Here is a 21,573-nt window from a genome sequence, read left to right as displayed (position 1 = left end):
AAAACTGTGGGCGTTCTTTGTTCATGCTGAACAGCCAATAACAGCGCTGCTGATAATTGTTTCTACTATCGATACATTTCCCCTTTTAAACAAACGCATGAACTCGCAGTTGTCTCAGATAACTCAATCCAGCCATACTAATCATAAACAACAGGTGTGTTGGAAGAACCCAATTAGCCGGATCATGATTAGCCGGATGAAATCATCTTGGATGTGTCATTTGATCTTGGATGTTTTAAGCAACGTACGAAGAACGGACCCCTGATTTAGTTTTTTTGTTTTGTTGTAACAGAGGCTGCAGCAAGACCTCAGTGCTGCAATACCAGTTATAGTAATGACAATATTTTTAATGGACCTCATTTAACAAATTTAAGTCTTTTTTCATACCTTAAAGGACATGCAGCAGAGGGAAGCTGGAAAAAAAGTTGAACATTTATGGTAAACATAGTCCAAATGCACCTAAAAAAATTATCATGTACCTAATCTGAAGGTGACAGACCATCATTTATTAGTTTTCAGTGACCTATTATGTTTTATTTTTAAATCTGGAGGAGAGAATACAATTAAACATAATTGTCACAATAAATTCTGCATACCCAGAAATAGAACCAAATATGGAGAAGCAGCATTCAGCTTCTATGCCCCACAAATCTGGAACAAACGACAAGAAAACTGCAAATCAGCAGAAACTGAGTTCCTTCAAATAAAGACTGCAAACCCACCTGTTTATAATAATAATGAATTTAATTTCTAATGCACTTTTCATCAGCAACATCTCTGTTTAAAGTTGCTTTTGGCCCATAATAACAGAACCATTGACCAACATATTTGATGTGTATTGATGTTTTCACTTGATACAATTTGTTGTTACTGGTCTTACATCCGGGGACTGTTTGGATGTGTTTATCAAGTTTTATGATTTTACAATGTAAAGCACTTTAAACCACCTTGCTGCTAAAATGTGCTATACAAATATACATGACTTGGCATCAGTCTGCAACAACTAATGTGGTGCTGGCATCACATGTGCAACTATTGTTATTGACTTGGCCATGCTGCGGAGGAATGAGTGCTATCAGGGAGATGCTGGTTTCTGCAAGCCCAACTGCTCCAAAACATTGAGGTGCAAAGGAGAAAGAGCACTTGGGGGTCAGTTTTACACCCTCCCAAAACAGGGGGACCACATGGTTGTTAAGAAGGATTCTGATTGGCTAACATAGGTTTAGCTTTGCAGTAAACTGCCCCCTATGCATTTGGCATGTTTAAAAAAACACTCTTTTATTACTTGGTGGTCCTGCCTGTCCAGAAGTTCCTTCTTGGTTCCAAGTCTCCAGAGCTGAGAACATCTGAGCTCCACTATGTCCCCAGGCCTTCAGATCTCTGAGGAGTTCAGAAGGGGTGTTGGGGGTCTTTGTCAGGATCCTCAGGGGTGTGATTACCTAGTTTTAGGTTCATGGGAATTCGGCAGTCTGTTTATGTTTGCACCCTTTTAAAGGTATACTATGCAACCGGGGTTGATTTTCCAGCAAGGCTCCCCCCAGAGGGCGAAAGTAAAAGCGCACTGTCATAAAGATGCTCAGCTGTTCTGGTTTCTCTGTCAAGCCAGGCGCGGTTGTTTTGAGCTTAGCAGACAGGCAAACGCAACGAAAAGTCGAAAAAACGGCAGTACAAACAATGACTAACATAGTGAAAGTATAAACATCAGGCTTCCCACAGCGCTATCTTATTATTATTATTTTTTTTTTTTTTTGTTTTTTTTTTAATGTTGGCGAGACGCTACCGCGGCGGCCGCGGAAGCGTCTCGCCAACATTCAAAAAAAAAATTTAAATAAAATATTAAAAAATATATATAATAATAGTAAAAAAACTCGATATGCTTGCATGTTTATTTGACGTTAACACACGGTTCTTTGTTGTTGCTTTCGCGCGTGCATATAGTGAATAGCAGGGCAAAAACACATGGAGTTCTCGCCGTAAAGCAAGACCGACTCTCGTGGTCTTGCACGAGAGTTCTGAACCTGTGTGTGCGGTATTTCCCCCACAGACCACCAGGGCGGCCGAGAAAACCTTTGTTCGACCTGAAATGACTCATTTAATCATCCAAAACGGTATGGAGCACATTAATTAACTGAAAAATGTTGCATAGTATGCCTTTAATATTACTTATCTGTAGATTTGGTTCCTGTAGTTAGTGTAGTTTCAAATCTGGTCATTCATCGTGTATTCCTGTTAGATTCTGCTCTCCTCCTGGCTCTATCAGATCATTGCCTTCTCTCTCAGCCTAACAAGCTTTACTCTTTTCACCTGTGTTAATTGCTTCACCTGCTGTTCCTTCTGTTTTTACCTCTATTTATTCAGGTTGTTCAGCCACACTCTATGTCAGGTGCTTCATAATGCTCCTCGTGTTACTGGTTTTTGTCATTGCCTGCCTTGCCTGTATGTTTTGTTATCTTTTTAAATAAATTGTAATTATTCCTTCATTGTGCAGATCTCTGGTTCTAGTCCACAATTTGGTCCTTCAACAATCCCACAGGTTATGACACAATGGAGTATTTATACAACATTGTGTGGATGAATTTTTTTTTTTTAATTATCCCATGTGCAATATTATTTTTAAAATGATGTGGGGAGATACCTATTTTTTAAGATACCAGGCTATGTGTATAAGAAATTAGTTAAGCCTATATAAACAAAAAGTTATACACATACTGATAAAAATACTTACAAGCTGGTATCCTTCTTCTTTTCTTGCTCTTCTACAATTGCTTCCTGTTCATGGAAATATGGATTATCCCGTTTGTTAAATCAAGATTTATTCTGAGATAAGATCTCACCAAAACATAAATTGAGTCTAGTTCAGGTTAGTTTGTGTGGATCTGGTTTGTGCATGCATGTCCCTCACCCTGATGTTGTTCACGATTGCAGCTCCTTTACACTCTGCAGCTTCAGGGTTGCCTATCAGGTAATCCCAAGCACAGAATATTCTCCAACAGAATGTGAAGTTTTCATCAGAAGCACTGGCCAGACTAAGGCGCGAGTTCTTTGCCATTCTGATGAACATAATAGAATGTCAAATAGTATTTCCTAGGATCCTAGTTTAACTGGATCTGAAAACACATAATTCAAAGTTTTAAAGGTAAATGGTAAATAGCACAACTATTACTTGCGTAACAGAACGATGAAACTGTAGGCAAAGACAGCCATCCCAACAAGGAAGTATGCAAGGGGCAGCCGGTAGCCCGCACTGCCAATTTTCCTCACGCTGCCATAATAACCATAGAATAAAACTGAGTACTGCAGGTAACCCTGTGGAGAATCATACACAGATGCAAAGTAATATATAAAAATTTACACATAGGGGATGATTCTGAAAAAAAATCCAGTTCAGTGAACACTTCCAACTTAGTGACTTTGGTAGAAGATAATGATTAAATTGACCTTGCTGGACAAGGAAGCAGTAAAGTCATGTTTGAATGAAGATTTAATGTGTCTATATATAGTGTGTTATTGACCAAATAGTAAAAGGAATGAGAGGCTTGCCCCAAGAGACCAAATGGTGTCCAAGTCTTGGGCTGATGCAATATGTTCCTTGGGGATAGTTTTACTTCTTGTTGTTCCAAATGGAGCTCCAGCCAACAGCTGAAACAAGATAAGGCAGATATGGAAATTAATGATTTTATTGACCTTACATTGGGTGAAAATCTGATCTTTTCACTGGAGTCTCATAGAAACACCGCAAAACCCTAATGTTTATACTACATATGACATATTCATTACAAAAAGTATTGCCACTTTGTCGAGTGTAGCTAGGCTACACAGTTTGATCTCTGGTCACATAATTTACAACAAACACAGACAGAAAATCTGACAGAACATCCTCAATGTTTGATGGCGAATGGATATTGATCACAAAGGGGTGGAATTCATTTTTGAATGTAGAGAATAATAAGGTTGTTTACAACAAACCTTCGAGGTACAAACAGAAGATAAACAGAAGAGTAAGATTACACAGGAGCAATGACAGTATAAGTAATGCCGGTGGAAATTGCTTTTGTCTGCATGTCACTGACAAATATAAATCCAGCATCATGTTTCCTCCTCTTTTCTACTCTGCAATTTGAACCTGCTCCCAAGGGATCTGCAGTTCTAATCAATAATTTATGCTGTATAAAAAGACACATTTTTACAAAAGGAACAAACAAAACAAATGGAAATTAATTACTTATGCATTTTGAAACTGTGCTAATACTTTGGACTTTTCTTTAATAAACTGGACCAAAAGACCAATCATTCTCCCTATTCACAGACATAAATACATACATTTACACACCAGTTTACATATTGGTAGCAATGTGGTAAGAGGATAGTGGAATTAAACTTTCAACCTCTCAGTTACTATCAATTATTATTACTCTTCTCCACTGAGCCACACACAGAAAAACTGACAAATCAAACAACCATCAATTATAACAGAGTGTTTTGTTGGTTACTAAGAGGTTAAACCAAACTAGTGTAATTTTGTACTTACTAACTTTTAAAGACAGCTGTAAGTTTACAACTCCAAACGTATGTCCCTAGTTTCACAGAGATTTTAGATAAAACTAATTTAAGTTACATGTTGTTTGATGTTTTTATATTATTTCTTTAGTCACCAGGTTTGAACACATGTGGACCAAGAAGATTCATTCTAGAAGAGGATTATGTGATATGATGAAGTTAAACTGGCTGGAAGTTTTTAGGCTGGTGGAGGACCTCACAATCTATTTTTCTCACTGTGCTGAGTTCTCCTACTGTTCTCCAATTTGCAATGTGTATTGTTATTTCAACTTTTAACTTTTTGTTCTCTGCCTCTTTTCTCTTTATAGTAGGTACATCTGCTCAGGTGTTCTGTTAGCTGTGACACCGTCTGGGGGGGTATAATTTCCTATTACCATATAACATAAAAAGGATCTGCTCTGTCTTCTATAAACCCAAGTCAGTCGAGGCAGGTGGTCGTTCACACTCAGAATGGCTCTGCTGGAGTCTTTCCTCCCTGTTAATGGGGAGTTTTCCTCTCCACTGTCACTACATGCAAGCTCAGTATGAGAGATTGCTGCAAAGCCATTAACAATGCAGACGACTGTTCACTGTGGCTCTACACTCTTTCTGGAGGAGTAAATGCTGCTTGTCAAGACTCAATGCAATCTGCTGGGTTTCTTTAGATAGGAAGCTTTTTGACCAATTTGTCTGGATGATTTGATTGAATTTGACTTTGTAAAGTGTCTTGAGATGACATGTGTTGTGAATTGGGGCTATATAAATGAGATTGAATTGAAATGCATTTCATCCATGTAAATGTTAATCATAATCTTAGGCACACAACTGTCTTTCAACGTCATGACTTGAATTATTGTAAAAACTGACATGGGAGGCAGAAAATATCAGTATTAGAACTCAAACTTCTAATGCTACAGTATCTGACTTATCATGCTTCTCCTGTTTAGCTTCACTTCTTTAGCTCCCTGTTAAGTTCAGAATAGAATTTAAAATTATGCTTCTCACATATAAATCCCTTAATAATCAAGCTCCATCATATGTTCCAAACAGAGCACTTTGTTTTCAGACTCCAGGTCTATTGGTGGTTCCTAGAGTCTCTAAAAGTAGAATCGGAAGCAGATATTTTTGTTGTCAGGCTCCTCTCCTGTGGAATCTACTCCAAGTTTTTGTCTGCGAGGTAGATACCGTGTCTACTTTTAAGACTAGGCTTAAAACTTTCTTTTTTGACAAAGCTTATATTTTTCTCACTCTGCTATATCCGCCTACTACTTTTCAATTTTGCATATTACTTTTATATTACTTCAACTTTCAACTTTATGTTCTTTCTCTGTTTTTTGCCTGAAACAGAACCCCGGTGTTCTGTTTGGCCATGACACTGACCTGGAAGGGGCCATCGAGTATATGAGTTGCCAACAACTTCATGTTCTCCTTCAATAGATGATACACTTAGCTCCTTCATTTCAGCCTTGTTTTTTTTTCTCCTACACCTATATGCTGTGCTTTTAATTGTGACTAACTGCATGTCCTCTCTTTTGTCCTCTAGACTTCAAAACTGGCTCAGAGCTGATCTGCTTAGCTGTGTTTTTTACACCTTTTTACATTTTTCTACATACAAAGTGCTACTGGATCAGTGATCCTGTGTTCTTTTTGTATGCATGGTCTGTCTTCTGAAATCCCCAGTCAGGCGTGGCAGATGACCACTTAAACAGAGTATGGTTGTATTGGAGGTTTCTTCTTATTAAAGGGGAGTTTTCCTCTCCAGTGTTGTTACATGTATGCTCAGGATGATGAATTGCTACAAAGTCAACAACACAATACAACAAACTGTCCACTGTTGCTATGCTCATAATAACTAGGATCAATTGGAATGTACTGGACTTTGAATCTGTCTTTATGATTGGATTGAACTGACCTTTTCATTATAAAGTACCTTGGGACAATGTAATATGAATTGGTATTTTGTGAATAAACTGAATTGAATCTATTGAAAAGTAGCTTTCAGTATGCCTAATGAGCAGAACAATTTGACTTCATCAAAATTTAACATCACCAAATTAGTTAGTTTTTTGCTGTTTGAAACAAAATATGTTTTTTTCTGGCCATGGTGAAATATATTTCCAATTAATTTGCTGAAGATTTGTACCGTAAGAACTATTAGAGACTGACCTCTGGTAGGACTACAAAAGCTCCTGTCATGATGGTGAGGACGATGTTTATCCCAAACAACCAGCGAAGAAAGATAAAATAGGAGGCCACACCTGATCCAAAGTGACCTAAACAAGAAAAAGGAAAATTGTTACTAAAATATGATGTAAACTTTTCAATTAAAGTAATTATTGCACCATTGAATGTGACATATGTGCTTTTTGAAAAAAATTACAGAAACAAAGGACAAGAAGCAGCCATTTGATCCTTAAGCTTTTCATAGCATCACTTTGACTCTGCAGAGCAAGCATTACTCACTTTCAATTTTTTTGATCCTGACTTCCCATGGAATGAATGTAACAACAACATTGTAAAGCACACGGTAAACTTTTTTCAGCAGCTACAGAGGAGAAAAGGTTCAAAAAGCACAGACACAATACTAATGTTAGCATGAAACAAAGCACAATTTGTCCTAAAATCCAAGTCCTTTTTTTAGTTCATCTAGTCGGACTGTTTTCAAAAACCATATAGTTTAATTTGTCAACTGAACAAGTAAAAGAATGTATTGCTAAAGCATTTTACATTTTACATTTTAGAATTGAATCAACATTAGCATAAGGATGATTGTTATTCAGGTCAGCTGGAGAAACATTTCAAAGTTGTTTTTTACATACAGGTGGAAGATGCTTATAAAGGCTTATTATTTAAATAACCAATAAAAAATATCTGAATGAGGCAAAGTAACACAAATATTTTAATTCAGATAAGTCACAATAACAGGCTATAAAATCAGTGTTTTTTTTTAAGTCCTACAGCTCCCTGCCTCTGATTGTATGTAGTCCTCTGCCTCTCCATTCATCTACCCCTTTGTCTGTGTCTCCCCTTTGGTGTTCATATGCTAATTGCATATAGCAAAAGTATAAAATTCCCACAGAGTAAAAGGAAAGTATCGTCAGCATTTATGGGGAAAAAGATTCAACATATGTTATAGTTTTGGACCTAAACTTGAAGCTACTGCAATACAGCAGAATAGCACAGCAGCTTCAAGTATAATGTAGACAGCTAAAATAAATTGTAATACAGTAATAAGTTCACACTCTCTGTCAGAAAAGGCAAATTGCAAACAGAAAACTCTTGGTGCAAAAAAAATGTTGGCTCATTTCTTGGTAAAGTCACAGATGTTAAACAGTTTTAGGGTTGTACATATCAGAACAAAATAATTATGATTTGGTCAGTACCAGATTGTAAATCCATTTAAACTTAGCTCCATGTATACAAAAGCCAGAACATATTACATACAGGGCGACTATGGCTTGATGGGTTGAGTAGCAGTCTTGCAGTCGGAAGGTTGTGGGTTTGATTCCACATGTCGCTGTGCCCCTGGGCAAGGCACTGAACCCAAAGTTGTCTACCGTGCTCTGTATCGATGTATGAATGTGTTAGTGAGTGTGATTGGGTGAATGTGGCTCTATTTACAGTGCTGTGAATGGTCAGTATGACTGGAAAAACGCTGTGTAAGATAAGTCTATTTACATACTGATAATATTTATTCAACCTAAAGACAGCCAGAAGCTGCTGGAGAAAAAACAAGCTCACCCCAATATTCACTTGTTTGTGAATATTGGTTATAAGTGTTAACCATCATTAACACTAAGAACTTAATCTTCTTAGTTTCAGTTTATTCCTCACATTGTTGTGGAGTTATTTTTTTTTATCCCATCCTCTTTCCTATGTGGCTTGAATACAACTTTATTTATAAAGCACTTTAAATTACCAAAAGGACCAAAGCTCTGTACAGAATAACAAAAACATTTAAAAAATTAAAATGCTATAGTAAGAAAGTATAATTATAGTATAATTAAAAGGCATTGGCAGCCATACAATAAAAGATATATGGAGTACAGTAACACAGCTGCCAGTGCCGCTCAAACAATTTTCCCCTTCCCCAAAGTCAAACTCAGCTATGATCAGTGTAGCCTGCGAATTAAAAGGTAAGTTGTAACTTTTGATTATTTTGAAATTATTGAAATTCCCCAATGAATTCAGAAAACAAACTGTCGCCATTAATTTGTACTTTATTTAATGATTTGTGTATACTGCTGTGATAATGCTGCTGTACTAGTGATTAGTTTTCCAGATTATTTTATTAATGAAAATGCTATTTAAATGTATTGTTCATTTTAAGATGTCAGGAACAAGTAATGACAAAGAAGTTATAGAAATTTTGAAGCCAGACGTCAGCTTTCTAAAAAAGGCCAGCATAAACAAGGCAATACGTTTTCAAATAGTAACACAAATATGTTAACAAGAAAGAAGAAAGCAACTAATAAGAGAGGAGATGAATGAGGAAAGAGCAAATGAGAGTGAGGCTGAGAGAATAACAAATATAACAGAAGATGTGGAAAGACCAAGTGGAACAGAATATCAGGAAGGACCAATTGAGATGACATGGCAGTTAATTATTGTATGGGCTAACAGCTCCTTTTATTGGTGCAGTATTTGCAGAAAGGATAATTCATGCACCCATCAAGGTGTTACCGATGTCAACAGATATATAAAAAGTAAATGGCATCAGGTGAAAGAACAAGCACTTAAGACAACCAGCAGAATAGCACAGTATTATGTCCTATCTGTTGGAGGCATGACAGCAAAAGAAGCAAAGTAATATGATAGATATAAATAGCATAATTAGGTTTGGTTAATTGTAGTTTGTCATGATGATGGTGTAGTGATTGTTGATTTTCATAATAATACATTTTTCTTAAATAAGAGCATGATTCTTTGTTTTAATAGTAAGATTTATTTATATACATATTTATTGCAGATAAGGAGAGCAGAGGTCAAACTGACTGTTGCTGTGGTCCTGCATAATGTGCCGTTTGCTGTGGCTGAACATTTTAGCCCTCTAATGAAAGAGTGCTTTCCAGATTCTACAACTACTGCACTAGATTTTAAATCCTCGAGCACCAAAACAACATGCATCATAAATCTGGTCATGGCGCCTGTGAGGGATTTACCCCCTAACTAACAGATGTTGTAAACAGGCATTTAAGATCAGTAAGATAGCCCTTAAGATCAGTGCAATCTAGAAGGGCCAGGCCTTAATATTTCCTCTGTTCATGGTGATTATAAAACTTATCCTACTACTGCAGTCTATTTGGAGGTGGCGGACCAAACGTAAGTGTGGGTGTAGTAGAGGGTCTTGCTCACATTGATTTTAGGTCAGGATATTCCGGTTTTACCAGATCTTATCCAGTCTTGTAAACCAGTGTGTGTTGTAACCAGATCACAAAGGCGGCTAAAGAACTAGCTGGAGATGGTTATGAGTTTATGGCTGATGCTGCAAAGACAGACCAGCAAATAGATTCTGATATGGATGGGGAAATAAATTCCCTCCAAGAACTACCCTTCTTCAAGTCTAATATTCCTGCAGAAGAGAGTTCAGTCAAAATCAGGAAAAGTACAGTGAGACAAAAATCATTGGGATTGCCAGATCTTGATGGGGATATTTTGGGTACAAATGTTGATTTCAAAAAGCTACAACAAGTTGATGAATCCCTGGTGACTCTTTTTTACCAAGCGACTCCAGTCTCAGAAAAAGAAATCTGTAAACATTCTGAAGGACGGGGTTACATTCTTAGAGATGGGTTTCTATATTTTTAGTGTGTGAAAACAGGTTCTGAGAAAGTGGTTGTGCCTCAAAGTTTAAGGGGACAGGTGTTAAAATTGGCACATGGTGTTACCTGGGCAGGACATTTGGGTTTTAAAAAGGCTTATGATAGGATTTTTGCAAGGTTCTATTGGCTAGGTCTTTATAAAGAAGTGAAGGAATACTACCAATCCTGTGCAGTCTGCCAGCTGTCAGGAGGTAGGAATGTTCCAAAATATCCACTACAGCCATTGCCTATCATTGATGTCCCTTTCAGCAGAATAGGTATGGACATCGTAGAACCACTTGAATGCACCCAAGCGGGGAATCGGTTTATCCTTGTTGTATGTGACTATAGCACTTGTTTTTCTGAGGCCTTTCCTCTTAGGGACATTACAGCTAAACAGATAGCCTATGCATTACTCCAGCTGTTTTCACGGGTGGGGATTCCCTCAGAAATACTGACTGACCAAGGTACTAATTTTTTGTCCAACAATCTTAAGCAGGTCTACAGATTGCTGGGCATAAAGGGTATCCGGACCACCCCCTACCACCCACAGACAGATGGGTTGGTGGAAAGGTATAATAGGACATTGAAAAGTTGAAGAAGTTTATTTCTGTCAATGGCAAAGATTGGGATAAGTTGTTGCCTTGTCTTTTGTTTGTGTATCATGAAGTTCCCCAGGTGTCCACGGGCTTTTCGCCATTTGAACTTCTTTATGGCAGACGGCTAAGGGGCCATCTGAATATTCTTCAAGAGTCCTGGGTTGGCAAGAAAGACCAGTCGGTCAACATCATTAGCTATGTCTTAAGAATAAGAGAGAAGATGGAGGAGACAACCAACCTAGTGAAGAGGCACCTGGAGGAGGTTCAGCAACTGCAACAGACCTGGTATGACAAGAGTGCCAGGTGCAGATCCTTCAAGCCAGGTCAGAGGGTTCTTTTATTACTTCCAACAACTGACAAACTCTTGGCAAAATGGCAGGGGCCATATACTGTGATGAAGAAGCTAAGTTCTACTACTTATGAGACTGAGATGCCTGAGAGAAGGAACTCTAAACAAACTTTTCATATTAATCTGCTCAAAGAGTAGAAATCACAGAATCCACCCCTTAGTCAGCAGTATTTTGTTCAGGCAGTGGAAGATGAAGATGACGAGGGTGAGTTACCATCTGTCAAAGACTCTGCTGTTTCACCTGATCCCGCTCATCTTTCTTTCACCAAGCAACTGGAGTTGGAGGCTATCATTCCACCAGACCTTTTCAAGGAGCAACCAGGAGCAACAGATTTGGTGGAGCATGACATCCGTCTGAAGAATAGTACTCCTATTCGGCAGCACATGGATTGCATTCCAGAGAAGATGTCTCCAGTGCTCAAAGAAGAAATTGAGGTTATGTTGAAGCTTGGTGTGATAGAGCCAACCAGCAGTGAATGAAGCAACCCTGTGGTTTTGGTAATTAAGAAAGATGGGAGCATCCGCTTTTGCATTGATTTTAGGAAAGTGAATGCTCAATCAGACTTTGATGCCTACCCGTTACCAAGGTTGGATGACCTTATTAAATGTGTTGGTCAGGCTAAATATATAAGCACGTTGGATCTCTGTAAAGGATGCTGGCAGGTTCCCCTAACCGATGCTGCCAAGCCTCTCACTGCTTTCAGGACTCCTCAGGGACTGTGGCAGTTCACAAAGTTGCCGTTTGTACTCCATGGGGCTCCGGCCACATTTCAAAGACTGTTCAAAGGTGCTCTTAGGTATGGAATCATTCACTGCAGCTTACCTTGACGACATTGTTATTTATAGCAACTCATGGCAAGAACACCTAATTCATTTGAGACAGGTGCTGCAGACCATAAAGAAGGCTGGTCTGACAATACATCCTAAGAAATGTTCATTGGCCAGGAGAAAGCTCCAGTATTTAGGCCATATCCTTGGTGGAGGGGTCATAAAACCAGTGAAGGATAAGGTAGAGGCAATCAAAGCAGCAGAGAGGCCAAAAACTACAAAACAGGTCCGATCTTTTTTGGGTTTAGTAGGGTGGTATCGGAGGTTTATTAGGAACTTTTCTGCTAGAGCAGCCCCCCTTTCTGACCTCACTGGAACATCAACAACAAAAATTGTGTGGGGAGGGGCACAGGAAAGAGCTTTTCAGGATTTGAAAGAGGCACTGTGTCAAGAGCCAGTGCTCCAGAGTCCAAACTTTAGTTTACTATTCACGGTTCAGATGGATGCATCTGCCAGGGGGACTGGTGGGATACTTCTGCAGGGAGAAGGAATGGAGAGGAAGCCAGTTGCTTACATCAGCCGGAAGTTGTTTCCATGGGAGACCAGATATTCGGTGGTGGAATTAGAGTGCTTGGCCATTAAATGGACAATCGACTCGTTTTGATACTATCTTATGGGCCGAGAGTTTACTCTTGAGACTGACCATCGAGAATTAAAATGGCTGGAGGTCATGAAGGATACAAACAGTCGGATCACAAGGTGGTTCTTGTCCCTTCAACCTTACCGATTTAAGATTTGTCACATTCCCGGAAAACAAAACAGTGTGGCAGATTTTCTGTCTCGCTGTGAACACAGAGAGCCTTCTGAAGGGGGGAAAGTGTGAGGGATTTACCCCCTCACTAACAGATGTTGTTAACAGGCATTTGATGGTTCTAAAGTAATTGAGTATTTGGGGAAAGGTTTAGGTTTATTTGTATTTGATGTAACTTTATGAACTTGTTTTGATGTTCTCACCACTCTTTTTTTCTTTGAGGTCACCTGTTCAGGTGTTGCCATGGAAGTGCGCCCATGAGCAGTGCTAATAAGGACCTGGTGTTGTCAATCAGCCTCATGAGGGAAAATCCATTATGATTGAGATGGAGGGTAGATGTTTTGGGTTTTGTTTAGGATTTGGAGTATTGTTTTGATTTGTTGAAGTTGAATGTAAATTGTTTTTTTGTTTTTCCTCTAGAGGTTTTAATTTAGTTTGTTCCCTAAATAGAAATTGTAAATGTTGTAAAGGTTTTCACCCCTGTTTCTTTTTAGTTTATACAGGCTGGTGCTTTAAAAGCTGGGTTGTTTCAATATAGGAGAGTCTGTTTTTTTGTTTGTCCTTCTGCACTGTTAGAGAAACTGGAATCTCTGCTCCTCTGCTGTATAATGTGAGGTCTGCTTTTTCACATTTTTTGTAGTGATGGCGAGATGAAGCCTCATGAGGCATTGAACCACTTGAGCCAACTGGTTCGAGAAAGGGTTAATTTCTTGGAGAACAATTTCCCCTCAGCCGCAACATTGAAGCACACAGAGGTTGACGCTGTGTCTTTACGCACAATCCTGCTGCTGATGTCTCCCTTTTTTCAGCTCAATGCACTTCTAGACTGTTACAGTTTATAACATTCTCATCACCTTTCACAGCGACAGGTTTCTCAGTCAGTCGCCACGCAGACCAGACAAATTTCTATTGCTCTCGTCAGTGCACTCTGGGCGGTGCGGTGGGCGGATTTTACCCTCGTAGGTGCGCTGCGTGCAACGGATAAACAGTGGGGAAAATGCATAACTAAATACTGTAAAGGGCTTCTATATTGGGAACAGGGGTACTGACAGATCTGAGATGAAGCCCCTGATGTTTCAAATTATTTAAAATTACTCTTAAAATAAAATAAAATTAAAATAAAAAGCGCGAGGCAGCAGCCCACCGAACCGCCACTGATTCTATGTTGTTAAAAACAAAAGAGCATGAAACACAGCTACTAACTCTCCTATTGACTTTAACTGGCACACGTTGCTACCAGGGCTTTGAACCGGTTCAAGGAACGAAAACTAAAAACCGGGAACTTTTTGTATTTTACAGGGAACAGAAACGAAACCGGAAACGTTATTATTTTTTATGTTCTGGAACTGGAACACTTATTTAAAAATAATGGTAACCGGTTAATACCGGTTTTATTTCGTTCCTCAAAGTTTTCATTGCCTAATTAACTAAAAAAAAGGTTATTTTCCTGCGCACGTTTAACCTGACTCCGCCAGCTGTATGTCGCTCCGCCTAGCTTCACTCACATACAGCTGGGACATCGCCCATAGAAAGTGATTTCTCCAACCAATGTTATTGTCTGGCCAATCAGGACGCAGGGCTGGAGTTTCGAAGATGTGACGTAGTGGAGATGCGACCATGACGTGAGACTGTTTTGATAGCAATGGCGGCTCGTCGAGGAAGCAAGCGTTAACATTGATGCTGCTATTTCTTCCGTGTTGTCCAATCTACCAAATATTGTTTTATTAAAATCAACATCAGATAACGCTTTTGTTGGTGGAAACGATGTTTTCGCCCTTCTCCCGACCGGATTTGGCAAGTTTTGTTTTCCGGGGCGCGTCCGCAGCGGACATCTTGTCGGTTAGCGGTTAGCGCAAACCATGTTAGGAGGCCTTTAGTCCTCAACGCGATCGGCCCGGGATCGACTCCGACCTGTGGCGCTTTGCCGCCTGTCTTCCCCCCTCTTCCTGTCAGCTCACGTCAATAAAACGCATGCCACTAGAGCCGCAAACACATAAAACCTGCGTCACTCTCACAGCATCACGGGTTGACTTCGGTGTGAGTGGTTGAAATAGCACGTCAATAAAGATGACAGAGAAGTGGCTTATCCAATCATATGCAAGGATTTTTGATAAGGCCCAGCCTTCAATAAAGGCAATTCCTATGGAGAGGTCCCAGATGTATGCGAGTGAAGCTAGGCGGAGCGACATACAGCTGGTGGAGTCAGGTTAGAGCACGTTAGCATGACGGCTGAGGTTCACTTCCTGTGTGACATCACATCACACATTTGCTGACTGAATGGAGAGAGAGCGGTGTCTCCACATCTTAAATAAGAGGTAAATTAAGATCCATCGTTAAGTAAAACGCTCATTTCCAACACAATATCAATAGCTATATTTGTCAAACGAAAGGAACGAAATTAACCGTTCCGGTAACAGTATTTTTTTTGTTCTAACCGGTTCGGGAACGTCAATTTATTGGTGGAACTCATAACCGGAAACGTTATAATTTCGTTTCTGCTCGGAACGAACCGATTGGGGGAAAAAATTGGTTCAAAGCCCTGGTTGCTACCGATGTGAGGACATTAAACGTAGTGATTTACGTTTTGAATGGTGAATGGTAATAAAAGCACCTGCTCCAAGGGAAAGGAGTGGGGGGGGGGGGGGGGAGCAAGCGCTGAGGCACAGAAATACGGTGCATGTAGTTAAAAAATGCAGAATTAATAAAAACGAAACTTATAAACAGACTAAGTGGCGTTTTAAACTGCATCTGGTTAGCAGAACTGTTTTATGATCCAGCGTGCAGTCATAACGGGTTCTGAATGAACCGGTCATCTGGCAAAATCTGAGCCACTTCCCGAAGCAGTCACGTGGTACAGCCGGGCAGCGAGGCTTCAGACGTCATCGTTTTCGGCTCCTCCCCTAAATGAAGCAAGCTTCGATACGCGCTTTACGGGAACGCCCCCTCCATTACTCGACACCCTCCTCGAAGCCTCGGCACATCACGTAACATCACTAATTTTTTGCAAACATATATAAAAAAAAGAAACAGGGCTCTACAATTTTTGGATTCAGTCTGATTTTTTTCCCCTTTTTGTTTGTTTTCTGCACTTTTTAAGTCCCGAAGTTTTTTGCTTTGGCCTGCAAATCCTTACATTTTCAAAATGAGTTGGTGATGCTGATGAGGTCTAATCCATACACATTGATCACTGACGCTTCCAAGGTATGATTTAGGTTAAGAGTTTTTTGTCACCAACTTATTGCTGCGGGAAACACTGAAACTATCAAAACTCTATCCACTCTCTCAACTTACAGCAACTCAACAACAACAACCCACATTTTGAATGGAGCCTGTGGGGTTTCTAAAGCTGTCAAACCCCCTCCGAAATCTTAGCCACTTCCCGAAGCAGTCACATGGTACAGCCGGGCAGCGAGGCTTCGGAGGTCATCGTTTTTCGGCTCCTCCCCTAAATGAAGTAAGCTGCGATACGCGCATTACGGAAACGCCCCCTCCATTACTCGACACACGCCTCAAAGCCTCGGCACATCACGTAACATCACTATTTATCTGCATTAACTGTATTTTATCTTTTTATGTCAAGAAAATAATCATCTTACTGTGCAGATTTATGACATTACCAGCAAAGTTGTGCACAGATTTTTAGACATGTGCTCCACCACTGGACATAGCTGTGGTACAGCTGAGGTAATTTCTCAGAAAATTAAAGAAGTATTAATTAAAAAAAAAACACACACCATACCATGGGAAAAGTGTGCCAATATATCTGTTGATAATGCACCAGTAAACACGGGAGCAAAAAATTCTATATCATCAGGAGTGCTTCATAAAAATCAAGACGTCAATGTCAATGGGTGTCCCTCCCATGTTACACACAGCACTGCCAAACAAGCTGGGCAGACATTTGCTGGTGTTAGTTCAATCTCTTTATCAAGCATTTTGTATTACATTTTAAAAAAGTTATTAGTATGCTGGAATAATATAAACAATTCTTGTTGCAGGTTTCTGGGTTCGACCCAGAAGATTTGGCTGTTGATGTCGGCCAGTGGTTTAGGGGGAGCAGCAATCGCAAGGGGTACCTCTCAGGCATGTACAAACTAACACCACTGTGGTACTAAAACATGTAGGAGATTTGCATTTAATGTTATATTCTTTACAGCATTTTGTAATTTCCACAGAAGCAACTACATGGAAATACTTACACACATTTCAATAAGATGGTTAAGCCTGGCCCCTCCCAGGGCTTCCACCTTACCGTGGTGGAGGGGTTTGAATGTCCCAGTGACCCTAGGAGCTATGCTGTCAGGGGCTTTATGCCCCTAGTAGGGTCATCCAAGGCAGACAGATCCTAGATGAGGGACCAGACAAAGAGCAGCCCAAAACCCCCCTTATGATGAGTAAGACAAATGGACATTGTGTTCCCTCGCCCGGAAGCAAGTCACCGGGGCCCCACTCTGGATCCAGGCCTGGAGGTGGGGCATATTGGTGAGCGCCTGGTGGCCAGGCTTTTGCCCATGGAGCCGGGCCGGGTTCAGCACGAAGAGGAAACATGGGTCCCCCTTCCAATGGGCTCACCACCTGTCGGAGGGGCCAAAGGGGTCAGGTGCACTGTACAACGGGTGACAGTCAAGGGCGGGGACCTTGGCGTTCCGATCCTCGTCTGCAGAAGCTGGCTCTTGAGACGTGGAATGTCACCTCTCTGGTGGGGAAGGAGCCTGAGCTAGTGCGCGAGGTTGAGAGGTTCCGACTTGAGTTAGTTGGACTCACCTTGACGCATGGCCATTGGACATTCTTCCACTCTGGAGTTGCCCATGGTGAGAGGCACCGAGCTGGGGTGGGCATACTTGTTGCCCTTCATCTCGGTGCCTGTACGTTGGGGTTCACCCCAGTGAACGAGAGGGTGGCCTTCCTCCGCATACATGTGGGGGGCAAGGACTCTGACTGTTTGTGCTTACGCGCCAAACGCCACCCTTTATGGAGTCCTTGGAGGGGGTACTGGAGAGTGCCCCTCCTGGGGACTCCCTCGTTCTTCTGGAGGACTTCAATGCTCACGTGGACAATGACAGTGAGACCTGGAGGTGCGTGGTTGGGAGGAATGGCCCACCTGATATGAACTCGAGTGGTGTTCTGTTGTTGGACTTCAGTGCCCGTCATGGATTGTCCATCAAAGACATGGTGCTCTTGGCACTAGGCTGTAGTTCAATGATCGACTTTGTTGTTGTTTCATCTGACCGCATGTCTTGGACACTCGGGTGAAGAGAGGGGTCAAGATCTTACAATCAATCTGTATGACCGGTGTCAGTATTTTGGTCCGCATGGTCGGCAGTAAGTCGGACTTGTTTCCAGTGAGAGTTGGACTCTGCCAAAGTTTCCCTCTGTCACCAATTCTGTTCATAACTTTTATGGACAGAATTACTAGGTGCAGCCAAGATGTTGAGAGGATCCATTTTGGTGAGAAAGAGAGCTGAGCCAAAAGACAATGCTCTCGATTTACCGGTCGATCTACGTTCCTACCCTGATCTATGGTCATAAGCTTTAGGTCGTGACTGAAAGAACGAGATCCCGAATACAAGCGGCCGAAATGAGTTTTCTCTGTAGTGTGTCTGGGCTCTCCCTTAGAGATAGGGTGAGGAGCTCAGTCATCCGGGGAGGACTAAGAGTAGAGCCGCTGCTCCTCCACGTCGAAAGGAGCCAGTTGAGGTGGCTCGGACATCTGGTTAGGATGCCTCCTGGATGCCTCCCTGGTGACGTGTTCCAGGCACGTCCCACCGGGAGCAGACCCAGGACACGCTGGAGGAACTATGTTTCTAGGCTGGCCTGGGAACGCCTTGGGATTCCCCCGGAGGAGCTGGCTCAAGTGGCTGGGGAGATAGACGTCTGGGCCTCCCTACTGAAGCTGCTACCCCCGCGACCTGACCCCGGATAAGCGGAAGACGATGTATTTTAACATGGGCAACCTGCTGTTGCTTAGATTTCGCAGGCTTGTAGAAATGTTCTCAAACCCCATGACTGAAGTTTAACTTCTGTTCTATCATGCTACACTGCCAGCATTTACTACGTTGAATCATTTGCTACAGAGGGAGCAGTCATCAATTTTTTTACTGCATGAGGTAAGATAGTTATGAATTTGACACCGATGATTAACAAGTTTAAATTTACATTAGACATCTGTGAGTTTTGTTTTGATTTTGGCAGATGGTAAAGTTTATCAGAAAGCTGTGTTCAAAATTTTTGAAAACCTGAAGTGCTGCGGACCCTTAATGCCTGTAAAGATGCCTACAAGGATGCCTCTAAACAACTGCCAGATAAAACTCCAAACTTGGGAAAATTATATCACAATGTTCCCAAGAAGTTTTTCTACAAGCTTGTTCAGTCTTATTTACTGCAGATCGTCCCCTCCCTGGGCTGCCACCTTACCGTGGTGGAGGGGTTTGAGTGTCCCAATGATCGTAGGAGCTATGCTGTCAGGGGCTTTAAGCCCCTGGTAGGGTCACCCAAGGCAGACAGGTCCTAGGTGAGGGACCAGACAAAGCGCAGCCCAAAATGCCCTAATGATGAGTAAGACTATTGGACCCCGTGTTCCCTCGCCCGGACACGGGTCACCGTGGCCCCACTCTGGAGCCAGGCCTGGAGGTGGGGCACGTTGGCGAGCGTCTGGTGGCCGGGCTTTTGCCCATGGAGCCCGGCCGGACTCAGCCCGAAGAGGTGACATGGGTCCCCCTTCCGACAGGCTCACCACCTGTCGGAGGGGCCAAAGGGGTCGGGTGCATTGTGTAACGGGTAGCAGTAGAGGGCGGGGACCTTGGCGTTCCGATCCTCGGCTGCAGAAGCTGGCTCTTGGGACGTGGAATGTCACCTCTCTGGTGGGGAAGGAGCCTGAGCTTGTGCGCCAGTCTCCTTGAGAGGGGCGGACATTCTTCCGCTCTGGAGTTGCCCATGGTGAGAGGCGCCGAGCTGGGGTTGGCATACTTGTTGCCCCCCATCTCGGTGCCTGCACATTGGGGTTTTCCCCGGTGAACGAGAGGGTGGCCTCCCTCCGCATTCGTGTGGGGGGACAGGTTCTGACTGTTGTTTGCGCTTATGCGCCAAACAGCAGTTCAGATTACCCACCCTTTTTGGAGTCCTTGGAAGGGGTACTGGAGAGTGCCCCTCCTGGGGACTCCCTCGTTTTGCTGGGGGACTTCAACGCTCACTTGGGCAATGACAGTGGGACCTGGAGGGGCGTGGTTGGGAGGAATGGCCCACCTGATCTGAACTCGAGTGGTGTTTTGTTGTTGGACTTCTGTGCTCGTCATGGATTGTCCATCACAAACACCATGTTCAAGCATAAGGGTGTCCATATGTGCTCTTGGCACCAGGACACCCTAGGTCGCAGTTCAATGATCAACTTTGTTGTCGATTCATCTGACCTGCGGCCGCATGTCTTGGACACTCGGGTGAAGAGAGGGGCAGAGCTCTCCACCGACCACTACCTGGTGGTGAGTTGGCTCCGATGGCAGGGGAGGAAGCCGGTCCGACCGGGCAGGCCCAAACGTACTGTGAGGGTTTGCTGGGAACGTCTGGCGGAGTCCCCTGTGAGGCGGAGCTTTAACTCCCACCTCCGGGAGAACTTCAAACACGTCCCGAGGGAGGCGGGGGACATTGAGTCTGAATGGACCATGTTCCACGCCTCTATTGCTGAGGCAGCTAGTCGGAGCTGTGGCCGCAAGGTTGTCGGTGCATGTCGCGGCGGCAACCCTCGAACCCGCTGGTGGACACCAGCGGTGAGAGAAGCCGTCAAGCTGAAGGAGGAGTCCTATCAGGCTTTTTTGGCCTGTGGGACTCTGGAAGCAGCTGATGTGTACCGGCAGTCGAAGCAGCAGGCGGCTCGGCTGGTCGCCGAGGCAAAAACTTGGGCGTGGGAAGAGTTCGGAGAGGCCATGGAGAAAGACTTCCGTACGGCTTCGAAGCGATTCTGGTCCACTATACGGCGTCTCAGGAGGGGGAAGCAGTGCAGTACCAACACTGTTTACAGTGGGGGTGGTGTGCTGCTGACCTCGACTCGGGACGTTGTGTTTCGGTGGGCGGAATACTTCGAAGACCTCCTTAATCCCACCAACACGTCTTCCATTGCGGAAGCAGAGCCTGAGGACTCTGGGTCAGGTTCTCCCATCTCTGGTGCTGAGGTTGCCGAGGTTGTTAAAAAGCTCCTCGGTGGCAAGGCCCCGGGGGTGGATGAGATTCGCCCGGAGTACCTTAAGGCTCTGGATGTTGTGGGGCTGTGTTGGTTAACGCGGCTCTGCAACATTGCGTGGACATCGGGGGCAGTTCCCCTGGATTGGCAGACTGGGGTGGTGGTCCCACTATTTAAAAAGGGGGACCGGAGAGTGTGTTCCAACTACAGGGAAATCACACTCTTAAGCCTCCCTGGTAAGGTCTATTCGGGGGTTCTGGAAAGGAGGGTCCGTCGGATAGTCGAATCTCGGATTCAGGAAGAGCAGTGTGGTTTTCGTCCTGGCCGTGGAACACTGGACCAGCTCTATACCCTCAGCAGGATTCTGGAGGGGGCATGGGAGTTTGCCCAACCACTCTACATGTGCTTTGTGGATCTGGAGAAGGCATTCGACCGTGTCCCCCGAGGGATCCTATGGGGGGTACTCCGGGAGTATGGAGTACCGGACCCTTTAATAAGGGCTGTCAGGTCTCTGTATGACCGGTGTCAGAGTCTGGTCC

General features: G+C 42.8%; 1 protein-coding gene across 2 annotated transcripts in view; it reads right to left on the bottom strand.

Moving 5' to 3' along the window:
- The window catches only part of LOC105921439 (transmembrane channel-like protein 3), a 141,279-nt gene that overhangs the window by 103,261 nt on the left and 16,445 nt on the right, over positions 1 to 21,573 (bottom strand). For both annotated transcript variants that reach the window (XM_036129149.1, XM_036129150.1), the window contains 6 exons: positions 7,000 to 7,081; positions 6,703 to 6,809; positions 3,541 to 3,639; positions 3,164 to 3,306; positions 2,903 to 3,050; positions 2,726 to 2,769 (listed from right to left, as the gene is read on the bottom strand). In XM_036129149.1, the coding sequence (XP_035985042.1) occupies positions 2,726 to 2,769; positions 2,903 to 3,050; positions 3,164 to 3,306; positions 3,541 to 3,639; positions 6,703 to 6,809; positions 7,000 to 7,081 (623 nt within the window). The remainder of the gene's footprint in view (positions 1 to 2,725; positions 2,770 to 2,902; positions 3,051 to 3,163; positions 3,307 to 3,540; positions 3,640 to 6,702; positions 6,810 to 6,999; positions 7,082 to 21,573) is intronic.

Source organism: Fundulus heteroclitus, unplaced genomic scaffold (genome assembly GCF_011125445.2).
Source record: "Fundulus heteroclitus isolate FHET01 unplaced genomic scaffold, MU-UCD_Fhet_4.1 scaffold_142, whole genome shotgun sequence".
Taxonomy (NCBI): domain Eukaryota; kingdom Metazoa; phylum Chordata; class Actinopteri; order Cyprinodontiformes; family Fundulidae; genus Fundulus; species Fundulus heteroclitus.
The sequence above is the reverse complement of the archived record's forward strand: the minus strand, read 5'-3'. Positions and strand labels throughout refer to the sequence as shown.